This window comes from Peromyscus maniculatus, chromosome 17, assembly GCF_049852395.1.
Source record: "Peromyscus maniculatus bairdii isolate BWxNUB_F1_BW_parent chromosome 17, HU_Pman_BW_mat_3.1, whole genome shotgun sequence".
NCBI lineage: Eukaryota > Metazoa > Chordata > Mammalia > Rodentia > Cricetidae > Peromyscus > Peromyscus maniculatus.
In genome coordinates, this window is record NC_134868.1 from 58,442,718 (window position 1) to 58,454,641 (window position 11,924).

General features: G+C 54.2%; 1 protein-coding gene across 1 annotated transcript; it reads right to left on the bottom strand.

Annotated features, from left to right (window-relative positions):
- Positions 1-4,226: 4,226 nt before the first annotated feature.
- On the bottom strand, positions 4,227-7,186 carry Sox1 (SRY-box transcription factor 1). Its single transcript, XM_076553729.1, has one exon. The coding sequence runs from the start codon at positions 7,127-7,129 to the stop codon at positions 5,954-5,956; it is 1,176 nt and encodes a 391-aa protein (XP_076409844.1). The 5' UTR covers positions 7,130-7,186; the 3' UTR covers positions 4,227-5,953.
- Between the last annotated feature and the right edge of the window lie 4,738 nt (positions 7,187-11,924).

The following is an 11,924-nucleotide window of genomic DNA, read 5'->3' on the forward strand; positions in this document are numbered from 1 at the left end:
GGGGTGCTGGGAGAGAAAACAACGTCTGGGTGATGGTTCCTGTCAGTTTCCTCATTGTCAGGCCCAATCTTACGTTTCTCCACACTCACAATATTTCCCCACTGGGAACACGCCTGACATTGCAATTTCTCACAACTGCGGCTCTGCCGTGAATGCCTAATTCCCGAAACTGCAAAATCTAACAAAAGCTGATTTTTCCACTGATTTGACTGGCTGACTATTCCGAGGCATTGCGTGTGGTGACCTGCTGTTCTCCACAAACAACGTCTTTAATGTACCCACACGGCTGTTCTGAAGTGGCTGAGGGCAATTAAATCCTCACGAGCTGCCCGCAGGGCATTCAAGAAGACTGGATGGCCAGCGTCCCTGTCACAGACAAATTTCCCCTAGAGGTCATTTAGCAGCTGGTCCTGCAGCATTCTGGTCTTTGATTTTGAACTTTGAACTCGGAACATACTTTCCATCTCAGTGCGTGTGAAAGTCCACACCGTGCCCACTGTGCCAGGATGTGTGAGCTCACCAAGAGCTGTATCATTTAAACACACACACACACACACACACACACACACACACACACACACACACACAAAACAAGAAACACCTAACTAAAACCGGTTCTGTCCTTTCCCTGCTGGTGGTGTTTGCTTAGGGGGAAGTGAAATTTTGGAAGATCTGGCAGTTTTGTGCTTTTTGTTTTAACTTCCAAACACATGCTCTTTGTCTATGGACACACTACCTCCTTGAGCTCTTGCGTATTTTCCACACCTGTCCAACATTAGCAGCATCGTCTCAGTGTGAGTCCGCAGGGCTCTAAGGAAGGTTGAGCCTACCTCCTTCTTTATCACCCAGCTTCCCTCCAGCCCGCAGCTCCGCGTCCCAGGCCTCCGTCAGTCTGCACAAACAGTGGGTTTTGCCCGTTGGTATTTCACTCACCCCGTGTAGAGAACCAGGTCTGGCGGCAAAGCGGCAGTAATAACGTATTCTTTTCAACACCACCTCACCCACAGCTCCCAACGAGATGATGTGAAGAGCGGGCAGAGTCTAAAATAAAGCAGGGTTTCGTGAAAGGACCGCTAAGTTCAGCTTTCAAGGACTGGGTCTTATTTTTTTAATTCACTTTTTTTTTTAATTGCTGCTTAAGGGTGCTGAGTGGTGTTTATAAAACCTCTGCCTCTTGGGCAGAGGCCTGCGAAGCTTTCTCCTGAGACTCGAATCCCAAGGAGCAAGCAGCATGCTAGTGGACCCCCAGACTAGGCCAGAGCAGACACTTCCCTGAGATCGAAACCTTTGAAGGCAGATTGCCACTGTCCAGGCCCAGACCGAGGCCCAGGCGATCCCGCCTGTGCCCGTTGGTCCGGGCCGAACTAGGCCACTCTGCCTCATCCTGGTCTCTGCTTTCCAGGAGACCCTGTCTCCCCTCCCCCTCTCTGCGCCCACTTGTTGCCGTCCCGCCTGGGACCTGTTTGGTTCCCCCACTGATTGTGAAAGGGTTTGGCTTGAGGCTGACCCCAGGCCAGGACTTTCTCCGCTGTGATCCTGCAGTCTTGGACACAAACCCTCCTTTCTTAATTCCCCAGCGGCCTCTGGGCAAGCGTGGACATGAGTAGGGTGGGCGCCAGGCCCTGACTTGCCACCCCGGCAAGGATAGAGGAACTCTAAGAGAGGATGGATATCGCTCTGAACCTGGGCCTCCGACGGGGCGGCTATGCTGGAGAGCATGCGTGGGGAGAGGAGAGGGGCCTCGGAGGCGGGAAGCGGACCGAGCATCAAGACAAAGAGAGGGCCTGTCAGCGCACGGAGGGAAAGCCCAGCGTGAGCCGAAGCTGCAGACCGAGGGCGAGGGGAAGGGAGGGGATGGGAAGAAGTGATGGACCAGGGAGAGGGTGCAGAGAGGGGCGTGAGAGAAGAGCGAGGTGCGGGGCTCAGCGGAGAGCAGAACCACACAAGCGTGACTTGGGACGCCGGAGGCAGAGCGCAGAAGTCCGGGCACGAGCGCCACGGGAGGCCGGCTCGCTCCCCGAGGGGTCCTGGCCCCAACACCCGGCCACGTCCGTGGCCGCACTGCCCCGCTGGTTGGTTCTGGGGGGGGGGGGAGGATGAAGCCAGGTCCTGCGGGGCGCAGCTGGAGAGGAAGAGCCTCGCGAGAGGCGGGGGAGGAAGGAGGGCAAGAAGAGAGGGAGGGGTGCGGCGCCCCTAGCCGGAGAGGCTGCCTGGCTGCCACCAGTCCACCCGCCACCCGGCACAGAAGGACTCCGGCGCTCTCTCCCGGGGACCCGCGCCGCATCCCTCCTCCCCATGCGCCGGGGCCTCTCAGTCCCGCCAAGTAGTCCCGGTGCCAAGGCCAAGTCTGTTTTTCTCCTGAACTTTCCCAGGACTCTAACCTAGGGTTGGATTCCACCGCTGGGCTCCCGGACACCCGCTGCGGAAGCTGGGTGGGGGAGAGGGCGTGACCAGAAGAGCACCCGGGGCCCCAGCCAGCGGAGCTCGACCCCGGCTGGACAGAGCTTGCTTTCCTGCGTCCCCAGGGCACGAGTGCTAGGAGGGCTTCTCGAACTGACTGGAATTTTCCGGAGACAGAGCTCGGCAGTGCCCAGTCTTTGTCGGGGAAAATGAAATGCGTGAATATGAGTGTTATTCTTCTCCCACACGCATGATTTTAATAGACCTATCAGTCACATCCCGACACATCTGCAGATCAGGCGCGCTGCGCCCGCAACTCCTTAAAAAAAAAAATTAATTCGTTTCATCTGCCTACTAGTGGGCTTGAGGGAGGGTGTCAAAGTCTCAGTGGCAACAATAAAAAGGGGCCAGTGAGTTTTTGTTTTTTTAAAGCGAGGAAGAAAAAAAAAGGGAAGAGGAGAGAGGGAAGGAGGGAAAGGAGAGGGGGCGGGGAGGGGTGGGGGGGGCGAGACCGTCAAGCAAATCATCCTGCTTAGTTCACCGGTGAGTTTAGAAGCCACCCAGGTGCCCTACACAAAGTTACGCAAACTTTATCCAGGCTTGACAAAGATTCTGCCCCGCTCTCCACAGAGATTTTAAACAAAATTGCACTAATGGAACGGAACGCCGCCCGTGCATTGGAAGTGAATTATCATGTAATAATGACCACAAAGAATCTCACTTGAACACCAACGTGCGTTGCTTGGTTAGGAACTGCATTTATCCTTGAGCTGTGTGCTCCAAGTAAGGCCTAGGTGAAAATCCTCTCCACTTATTTAAACTGGAGAGAGCCTGCCCGGATCTGGCCCCCATTTGGAGAGGAGTCCCCCTTAATCCTCCTGCTTTATTTTCAAATTAAGTCATTAGAGAATTCCTCCTCGTCTTTCACACCAGCAGAACCCAGAGGAAGGTGGTGTGGAGGCCTGGCACAAAGCATCCCAGCTCACTGGGTGGAGTTCAAGCCGGGAACACACAACACACACACAAAAATGAGGGGGCTGAGCCGTCTGGTGATCGCTAGATGACTAACTTTATGTGTGGCGCTTCACTTACAATGGGTCCTAACTCCTATGGCGATGAGCCCTGGGCTAGCTGCCTGCAGCCAAGGAACCCCAGAAGCCCAGGCTTGACAGAGGTGAGTGTGGCTACTCCTGCCCCCACTACAGAAAGAAGACCTTGGTGTTGGGGACCAGTCAGCAAAGGCCCTTGTGTATTAAGGGGAAGGTGGGCTGGACCCCGAAAGTACCCTAGGATTTCCCCAAGGAGGTTACTGGGCTCTTCTTCCCGGACTGCCTTCTTGGACTCCTAAGCAAGCAAAGCCATTCTGGAAACAACAGAGCAAAAACCCTAAAGGAAAAATGAGGAGAGGAAAAACAAAAGCAGGCGTCCTTTTAATACCTCATCAGAAAGTAGTGGGCAGTGTTCTCGGAGCTCTTGCAATCACTTTAAGGAGTGAGGGGTTTAAGCAAAATCATCAAAATGACTTTTTTTTTTTAAATCACACATGTCGCTTTGTAAGATTAGCATTTATACGGAAAGATATTCTCCAATGTAGGCTGAGCTAAGGTCTTGCTGAACTGATAGAGTAAGTCCACTCTCGAATGGCTACTTCATATTCATTCAAAAAAAAAAAGAAAGAAAGAAAGAAAAAGAAAAAGAAAGAAAAAAGGAAAAAGGAAAAGGAAGTGGGGGGAAATGAGGGGAAAGAATGTTGAAATTAGTATTATTTCTCATCTGGACTTAAGGGAAATTTCCTTCAAAAATAGAATTTCATTCTAATGTCATGATTAATTTCAAAACATATTTACTGCAGTATAGCTTTTAAATGCAATATTTAATGCTGTCAGATTACTTGAAGACGAAGTTTTACAGAAAACTTTAAATTCCAGAAAAAAAAACCCTGCAATGTACCAATAAACACCTAGAAAAAATATAATTAAAAATATTTAAAGCATCAAACAACCTCAAGATCTGGTCAGGAATAATAAACACCGTATTCTGTGTTTACATTCCCTAGCAACCTGCATCCCGTTTCACACAGGAGAGGGGGTGGTCGGTTCTTTCTCTCTCTGTGTGAGTGTGTGTGTGTGTGTGTGTGTGTGTGTGTGTGTGTGTGTAAGGAAATCAGCGAAATCATGTTGCATTTTCCCAGAGAGGAAGGGGGAGGTGTTTGGGTAGGATTTGGGTGAGGGACACTCTGGTGGTGCGTTCTGGGTCAGGATTGCTTCCTCGAACCACAGGAAGGTAATTTCACTTACAATCCCAATTACAGAGCTATCAAAGGCACGCTGTCTTGGTGGTGGTCGTGGTCCCCCATCCCTGGCCTCTTCCCACCAGTCCCACCACTGAGTACTGTCCTTTCTCCTCCCAACCAGGACCAAGCTGCCTCAGAAACTACTACAGCAGGTGAAGGGCAGAGCCACAGCAAAAATAAAATGCAAAAACTGTGCCAGGGCCGCGGCGGTTAAAATGTGAAACCATTAGGAAGTGTTCTGTAGTTTCTCCCTTTTGTGTTAACGTCAGCTCTACAGAATAATCCACGGAGTTTAGCTTTCTCTTTTCCCACTGAATAAAGCCACTGAAGCGCTGCCCTCCGTTCAGCGGGGCTCTCTTACCCTTGGGCCCTACTGGTATTTTTCCTCCAACAGATTGCTAATTGTATTTTGAACTCATAAATCATGCATATAAAATTAGCACGTTTCAATTTCATAGGGAAACGGGCTTCTCTCTCTTAAACGTATTGATTCAAATTTTGATGCATTTTGGTGGTGGTGGGGAAATCTCTTGTTTTTCTCTTCTTTTTTTTTTTAGATGAAAGACTTGCAGGCTATGTACATAATCTGACTCCTCTCCCCCCCGTACCGCAACGCCTAAAATAAAAATGTCACAACGCATTTACAAGAAATAATACAAAACAAAACAAAAAAATGGAAATGCTCGGATACAGAGTTTTACAAAACCCAGAATATATCTCCACCGTCTGAGAGGGGACCGCGGTATAAATGAACCAACCAACCCAAAAGAGCGGTAACAGCTACAAAAAACTTGTAAATGTTTGGATCTGCCTTACTACATTTGTAACAAGTGAGAACAGCTCGAGGTCCGTCACTTGGCCTCAGGCAGAAGAGCCGGCGGGAGGTAAAGCCCGGGGAAAGTTACAGAGCCGGCAGTCATACAAAAGTTGGCATTGCCTCGCTGGGTTTTGTCCTTTGTCCTCCCGAGCCGAGAAAACGCTGTGTGCCTCCTCTGCGGACGATAAATACTGTACAAAAGGTCTCGTGAAAACACCAAAGTTCTGTCTATGACGCCAGTCTGGTGTCAGCGCCTCGGAGTCCCGGGAAAAGGTGAGAGGGGGCAGGTGTCACCTAGTGCTCCGATCTCCAGAGCGGTCTTTTGACAAAAACGCGGAGACGTCTGTACAAAGTCGAGCTCTGGAGGCTCCGGCGCAGGCCTCACGCTCTTCGTCGCCGGGTCGGCGGCCTGGAGCCGCACTGTCCCCGGCGTCCCCGCGGCGCTAGATATGCGTCAGGGGCACCGTGCCGTTGACGCCCGCGCCCGCGCCCTGGTAGTGCTGTGGCAGCGAGTGCAGCCGGCTCTGGGCCGCGGCAGCCGCTGCCGCCGCCGGGTCGCCACCCTCGCCGGCGGGCAGGTACATGCTGATCATCTCGCGCAGGTCCCCGGGGCAAGGCGCCCGCGAGTGCGCGGGGGCCGGCGGACTGCCGCTGGGCTCTGACTTGACCAGCGAGCCGAGGGCGCCTAGGGCACCCGACGATGCGGCCGCCGCAGCCGCCGCGGCCGCCACAGCCGAGTTCTGGTGCGCGCCGCCCGCCGCGGCGGCGGCGGCTGCTGCGGCGCCGTAAGGGATGCCGCCGTAGCCCGAAGGCGACGCGCTCATGTAGCCCTGAGAGTTGGAGATGGGGCTGTACTGCAGGGCGCCCATGTCGTAGCGGTGCATGGGCTGCGGGTTGTGAGGATGCGCGTGCGGATGGTGCGGGTGCGGGTGCGCCGGGTGCGCGTGCGGGTGCGCGCCGCCCGCGCCCGGGTGCTGCCCGTAGGCTAGCTGTGCCTCCTGCATCATGGCCGCGGCCGCAGCCGCCGCGGCTACCGAGCCGGGGTAGGCGCCGTTTGCCCAGCCGTTGACATGCGCGTAGCCGCCTCCCGCCGCGCCTCCCGGGCTCTCCAGGCGCTGGCCCACGGCCGCCGCCCCGACGCCCACGCCCACGCCCATGGCCACGGCCGCGCCGCCGCCACCTGCGCCGGCCGCCAGCAGCCCGCCGGCCAGCGAGTACTTGTCCTTCTTGAGCAACGTCTTGGTCTTACGGCGCGGCCGGTACTTGTAATCCGGGTGCTCCTTCATGTGCAGCGCGCGCAGTCGCTTGGCCTCGTCGATGAACGGCCGCTTCTCGGCCTCGGACATGACCTTCCACTCGGCCCCCAGGCGCTTGCTGATCTCCGAGTTGTGCATCTTGGGGTTCTCCTGGGCCATCTTGCGCCTCTGTCCGCGGGACCACACCATGAAGGCGTTCATGGGCCGCTTGACCCGATCCTGGTTGGCCTTGGTGCCCCCGCCGCCGCCGCCGCCCCCGCCCCCACCACCACCCCCGCCCGCCCCGGCCGGGCCCGAGAGGTTCGTGGGCGCCTGGGCGCCGCCGGGCGAGTGCAGGTCGGTTTCCATCATCATGCTGTACATCTGGGCGGCTAGCGGGTTCACCGGCACCGCAAAGAGAGGGCCTGGAGCATAGACGGCCGGGTGGGGGTGGGTGGGTGGAGAGAGGATCAGCCCAGAGAGACTGGGGGGGGGGGTGCCTAGCAGAGAGAAGGGGGTTGGGTGGAGGCAACAACAAAAAAGAGGCAAAAGCACACGCACTTAGCGCGGGTCCAGCTCGCAGGTGGAAAGTTTCTCCGGGTGCACAAACCACTTGCCAAAGGGGCCGTTGGTCAGGACGATCGCCGCCGCCGCCGCTGCCGCAGTCCGGGCGCTCTCGGCTGAGCTGTGCAAACAGGTGCAGTCGTGGCCAAGTTGAGGCTCCACTTTCTGGGTCTGAAGCGGTGCCACTGGGCCCGACACGGGGTTCGCTGCCTCCTCTTGGCGGCTCGAAGTCTCTTTCCTGCGCTGGCTTCCTTGGCGGCTTCCAACTCCGGGGCCGCAACTTCTAGCAGGGCGGCGCGCCGCGTGCGCTGGGCATGTGCTGGTCCCAGGTGCCTGGGGGGAGCCAGGCGCTGAGGGGGACTCGGAGGGGGGTTCGGAGGGGGCGATCGCGGTGCAGCTAGGGAGGGGGTTAGGGACAGCGGTGGGAGTGCCAACGCGTGCAGAGAGCCAGAGAGCCGGGCCGCTGCGCCTAGGACAAGCTGTCCGCTGCCTGCCTGGGGCCGTGCGCTCGGAGCGGAGGCGCACGCGGGGCCGGTGGCGCGGGGGGCCCAGCAGCCATACGCCGGGCCCGGGCTGCCATTAAATGAGCGCGCCGCGGCCAATGGGAGCCGCCGGCGGCGGTGATTTGCATGGCGCGCTGGCGAGTGACGTGTGGAGGGAGTAGATACACTGGGCGCGGGCGGCGGTGCAAGGAGGTGGAGGAGGAGAAGGGGGGGGAGCAAGGGCAGGAAGGAGGGGGAAAAGGGGGCGCGGGGGGAGGCGGGGTCACAGCCACACTGCTTCCTGAGCGCGCGCGCGCGGCGGCGATGGCGGCGAACCCGGAGCTCGCCCCCTTCTCCTCTCCCCGCCCGCGCGCTCCGAATGATTAACGATTGGGTTGAAAACCAAGAGGAAGAAAGAATCGCTGTCGGGGGAGGCGGGGGGAATACAGCCCTGGGTCGTGTTTAAATGCGCTCATTGGAGACCCAGCTCCTCCCCTGTCCCCAGCCAGCCAACTCTGCGCCCGCAGGGAAGGGGAAAGTTGGAGATAGAGGCCGCACTTTGCACTCAGCCAGAGTGCAGAATAACAGCGGTGCGGGGGAGATCTTCCCAGGGGGAGCTTAAGCCGAATGCACCACTGCCGGTTTTCAGGCCAAGCAGTCTCTCCCACCCCCGGCGCTCAGTGCATTCTCCAGAGCCTACTCTAGCAAAGGCCTTTCCAGATCCGAAATCTATAATAATTCGGGTCTCCGTGGATGGAGGTGCGGCCGCTTTTGTGTGGTGCAGGGCTCATAGCTCCCTTATCTACCCTGAACTTTCTTTGCGGGGCGGGGGGGGGGGAGATAGGGGTGTGTCTTTTAATGGATGGGATGTTATAGTCAGGTACTCTTCCCAATTTACTTTCTCCTCTTGAATTTCTGCGAAGGTCAAAAACAAGATCTATTTGGAATCTAGTTACTCCACCAGTCAAAAAAAGTTTGTTGAAACGGCAAAAGAATACCTACCTACCCCATTCTTTCCTGGAATGATTCTCCAAGAAGCTGTTTGCCAAAGGACTTCGAAAACCGTGTGAACTCGGGTTTTGGGAGGGGATGCTGGAATCCAGTTGAAAGGTGGTACCTCTGATCCGGTGACAGCGCTGCTGCCTTTTTGTATTGTTTTGTTACTTCCTACGTTGTGAAAGAGCCAGGCCGGTCCTGGGGATGATCAAGGCATACCGTAACACAGGGCTGTCATTCTTGAATCCCAGAACAAGTATGCTTCCGGGGTGTACAGGAGATTTCCAACCCAATCTCAGACTACATGGGTTCAGACTGCCATTCCCAAGAGAAAGATGGGGGCTTGATTTAACAGTTTCTTCCAGAAAGACCCTTAGAGCGCAGAAGTTCCTCCGACGTCCTGGGGCCGGGTAGGGTGGAAATAGAGGTTTCTACTCCTGAGACGAAGGTGCCTCGGGAGATTGCTGGTGGGCAAGGCAGGCCTTGCTGAATGCCTGCAGACTGCCCGGTGTGTAATGCAAAGGCTCCTCTGACGCAGAGATAACGGATAATAACAAGAATAAGGGTGTTCCAGAATGTTGGGTGCTGACCATGTGACAGTTCCTTTTTTTCCCCCTGTTAACAAAAATATCTGAGGCTGTGAATTCCCGACCCCATTGCCCCCTTGCTATGATTATTACATATTTATTTTATTTCATTTTATCTTTATCCCAGGTTGTTATAGCGCAGTGCAGCAGCAAATCCATCCCTCTGCGGTTGACCTTTCATTCCAGGCCATCCAGTACTTACTAGTAAACTCATCGAATAATATAGAATTGTGCTAGAAAAGAAACATTTCATATTTTTAAATAAACATCTAGGTTATAGACTTAGTTTTCAGCTACTTTCATTTCAGCATCCAAGTTTATTAAATCTTTTGATTTGTTTCATGAACCACTTACAAATATCAGTTACATTGTAAATGAACAAAACGAACAGGAATATTGTTTAAGAATTTGGTAGAACCATTTTCCTTTAATAATTTAGGAGGCAATGGGTGTGCAGAGAGATCCACTGTGTTAGGGGAAGTCAGCAAGACTGAAATAAAAGAAACGGTTTACAAATTATAAACTATATTATCCACTTAGCAATTGAAAGATTTCTTTCCTGTGCTTTTCAATTTAGATTTTTAAACTAAATAGCCAAAGACCCCCTGAAAACGCTTTGTATGGATCAAGCTTGGCACATTATTTTCCATATCAATGGGGCAATTTATTTTATAAACACCCTGCACTCCAGTGAGCTTTGCAGGAATGCTTTATGCTTTGGGGAACTTGGATAGATGACTTTGAAATGGTCTCATTTTTTTTCTACCAAGCCCTGAACATTGTTTCCAAATAGGATGTTACCCTTGTTTTCCAGAACATCTAAATAGGAGGTAAATGGCGTCACATTGCATGCAGCCACGTTGGTGCTTGTCACTCAGGGCACCCCTCTTCAGAAGCCCGGAGTAGTAATAAACTGTTCCCAGCTCAAGCCAGTGCAAACCCTGTGGGTGCCCACCTGCAGAAGCAGGAAATCAGAGGTGCAGGTGTAACTTGTTGCCAAGTGACAGAAGATTGGCAACCGCCGCCTGTGCCAATGAAGCAGTGGTGGGCATGGTGTGCCAGCCTCCCTGTGCCTCAGCCTGGCACGAGCAGTGAGAAGCAACTCCTGTCAGTGATAACTTCTGGAAGCCTCTGCTTCCCGCTTCTTCTATTCTCACTCTCCCAAATGGCTCTACACACACACACACACACATACACACACACACACACACACACACACACACACACGAACAGCCTAAAACCAGTTTGATAAATACTTCCGTCTGCTTCTCATCCTCCCTGGCCAGCTTGATGGGGCTCCCTCCCAGCCTCCCAGCCGGATGCCATCCTAAAAACTATATTCTTGGGGATTTAGAGTCTAACTGTACCATGCCCAAGTAACGCTAGAGAAAGTCCGGAATCCAAGGCAAGGATTAGTTTCCACTGTTGACTGACCAATTTTGTTCTTTCAGCAACTCGGCCAAAAGACCGACTTAGAAAAGTGGCTAAGTTTTTATTCAACCTGTGGTTATAACCCTCCGAAAATTCAGGTCGACCCATTGCTAGAGGAAATTATGTGTGCATGTAGTGTATGAATGTGTGCCTGTATATGTAAATGAGCATAGGTAAATTAGGAAGGTGTGTATATATGGAAATGACATGTTTAAGCTTTTGCACAAAAGCCTTGACTTTCAAATAAACCGAGTCCTGGACTTTAAACACCATAAACTTGAGCCCCTGATAGAGAGTAACCAGTACTTTCTTTCATTCCCTTACACACACCTTTGTGCTCATGAGAAATCTTTGGTGTAAAGAGGGCCCCTGTGGACAGAACCCCTTGTTCCTTTTTTTGAGGGCCGGCCCTGAGACATCTATTTGTGGGTTTCTATGCTCAGAATTAGCCTCAAGCTTCGAACAAGGTGGGTAGGCTGAGGTTCTTGGGGACCGAGCAAGACTAGAAATGATCCCATGGGAGGTGCAGGCTATCTGCCCTGGTGACAGTCTCCTGGCCATGTTCAGAACAAGACTGTCTAAAGGCTGGTGAAGCCCCTGGAGCACAGAGGACACGTGGAGGTGTCTCCTGGCAACTCCCTGGGGCAAAGACTCCCGGGCTCTGCTGTACCCTCGGTGGGCTGAGAGAACGGTTCAAGATCTAGCGAACCAGCAGTTTCTAGGCAGGACTGTGGAGGGAGGAAAGAGCAACGTTGAGCAGGAGGAGGCGGCCGCAAACAAAACTCAGGAGAGAAAGAAAGCTGCAAGTTGGAAAAGGCCTCCGAGGTCACCTCGGCCAACAGGAGGCGCAGATTACGGGCCAAGTGGGAGGAGAGCGGATCCGGGAGGGGCGGGCACGGAGGTTGTGACTCCATCCCGGGACCTGCAGCAGGAGCTGGAGGGCAGTGCGCTGGGGCCGAAGCCCCTAGGCACGTCAGTGTGGACCCTGCGGCGGCGGCGCGGGCCGCGATCGCCGTCTGCTGGCGGCCACCACCCTCTCTGTCCTCCCCGAGCCACCTCGGGCTGTCACCTGTGTGGCCGAGGCACCCATCGCCCAGCTAAGGCTATCGTAGCGTCCCT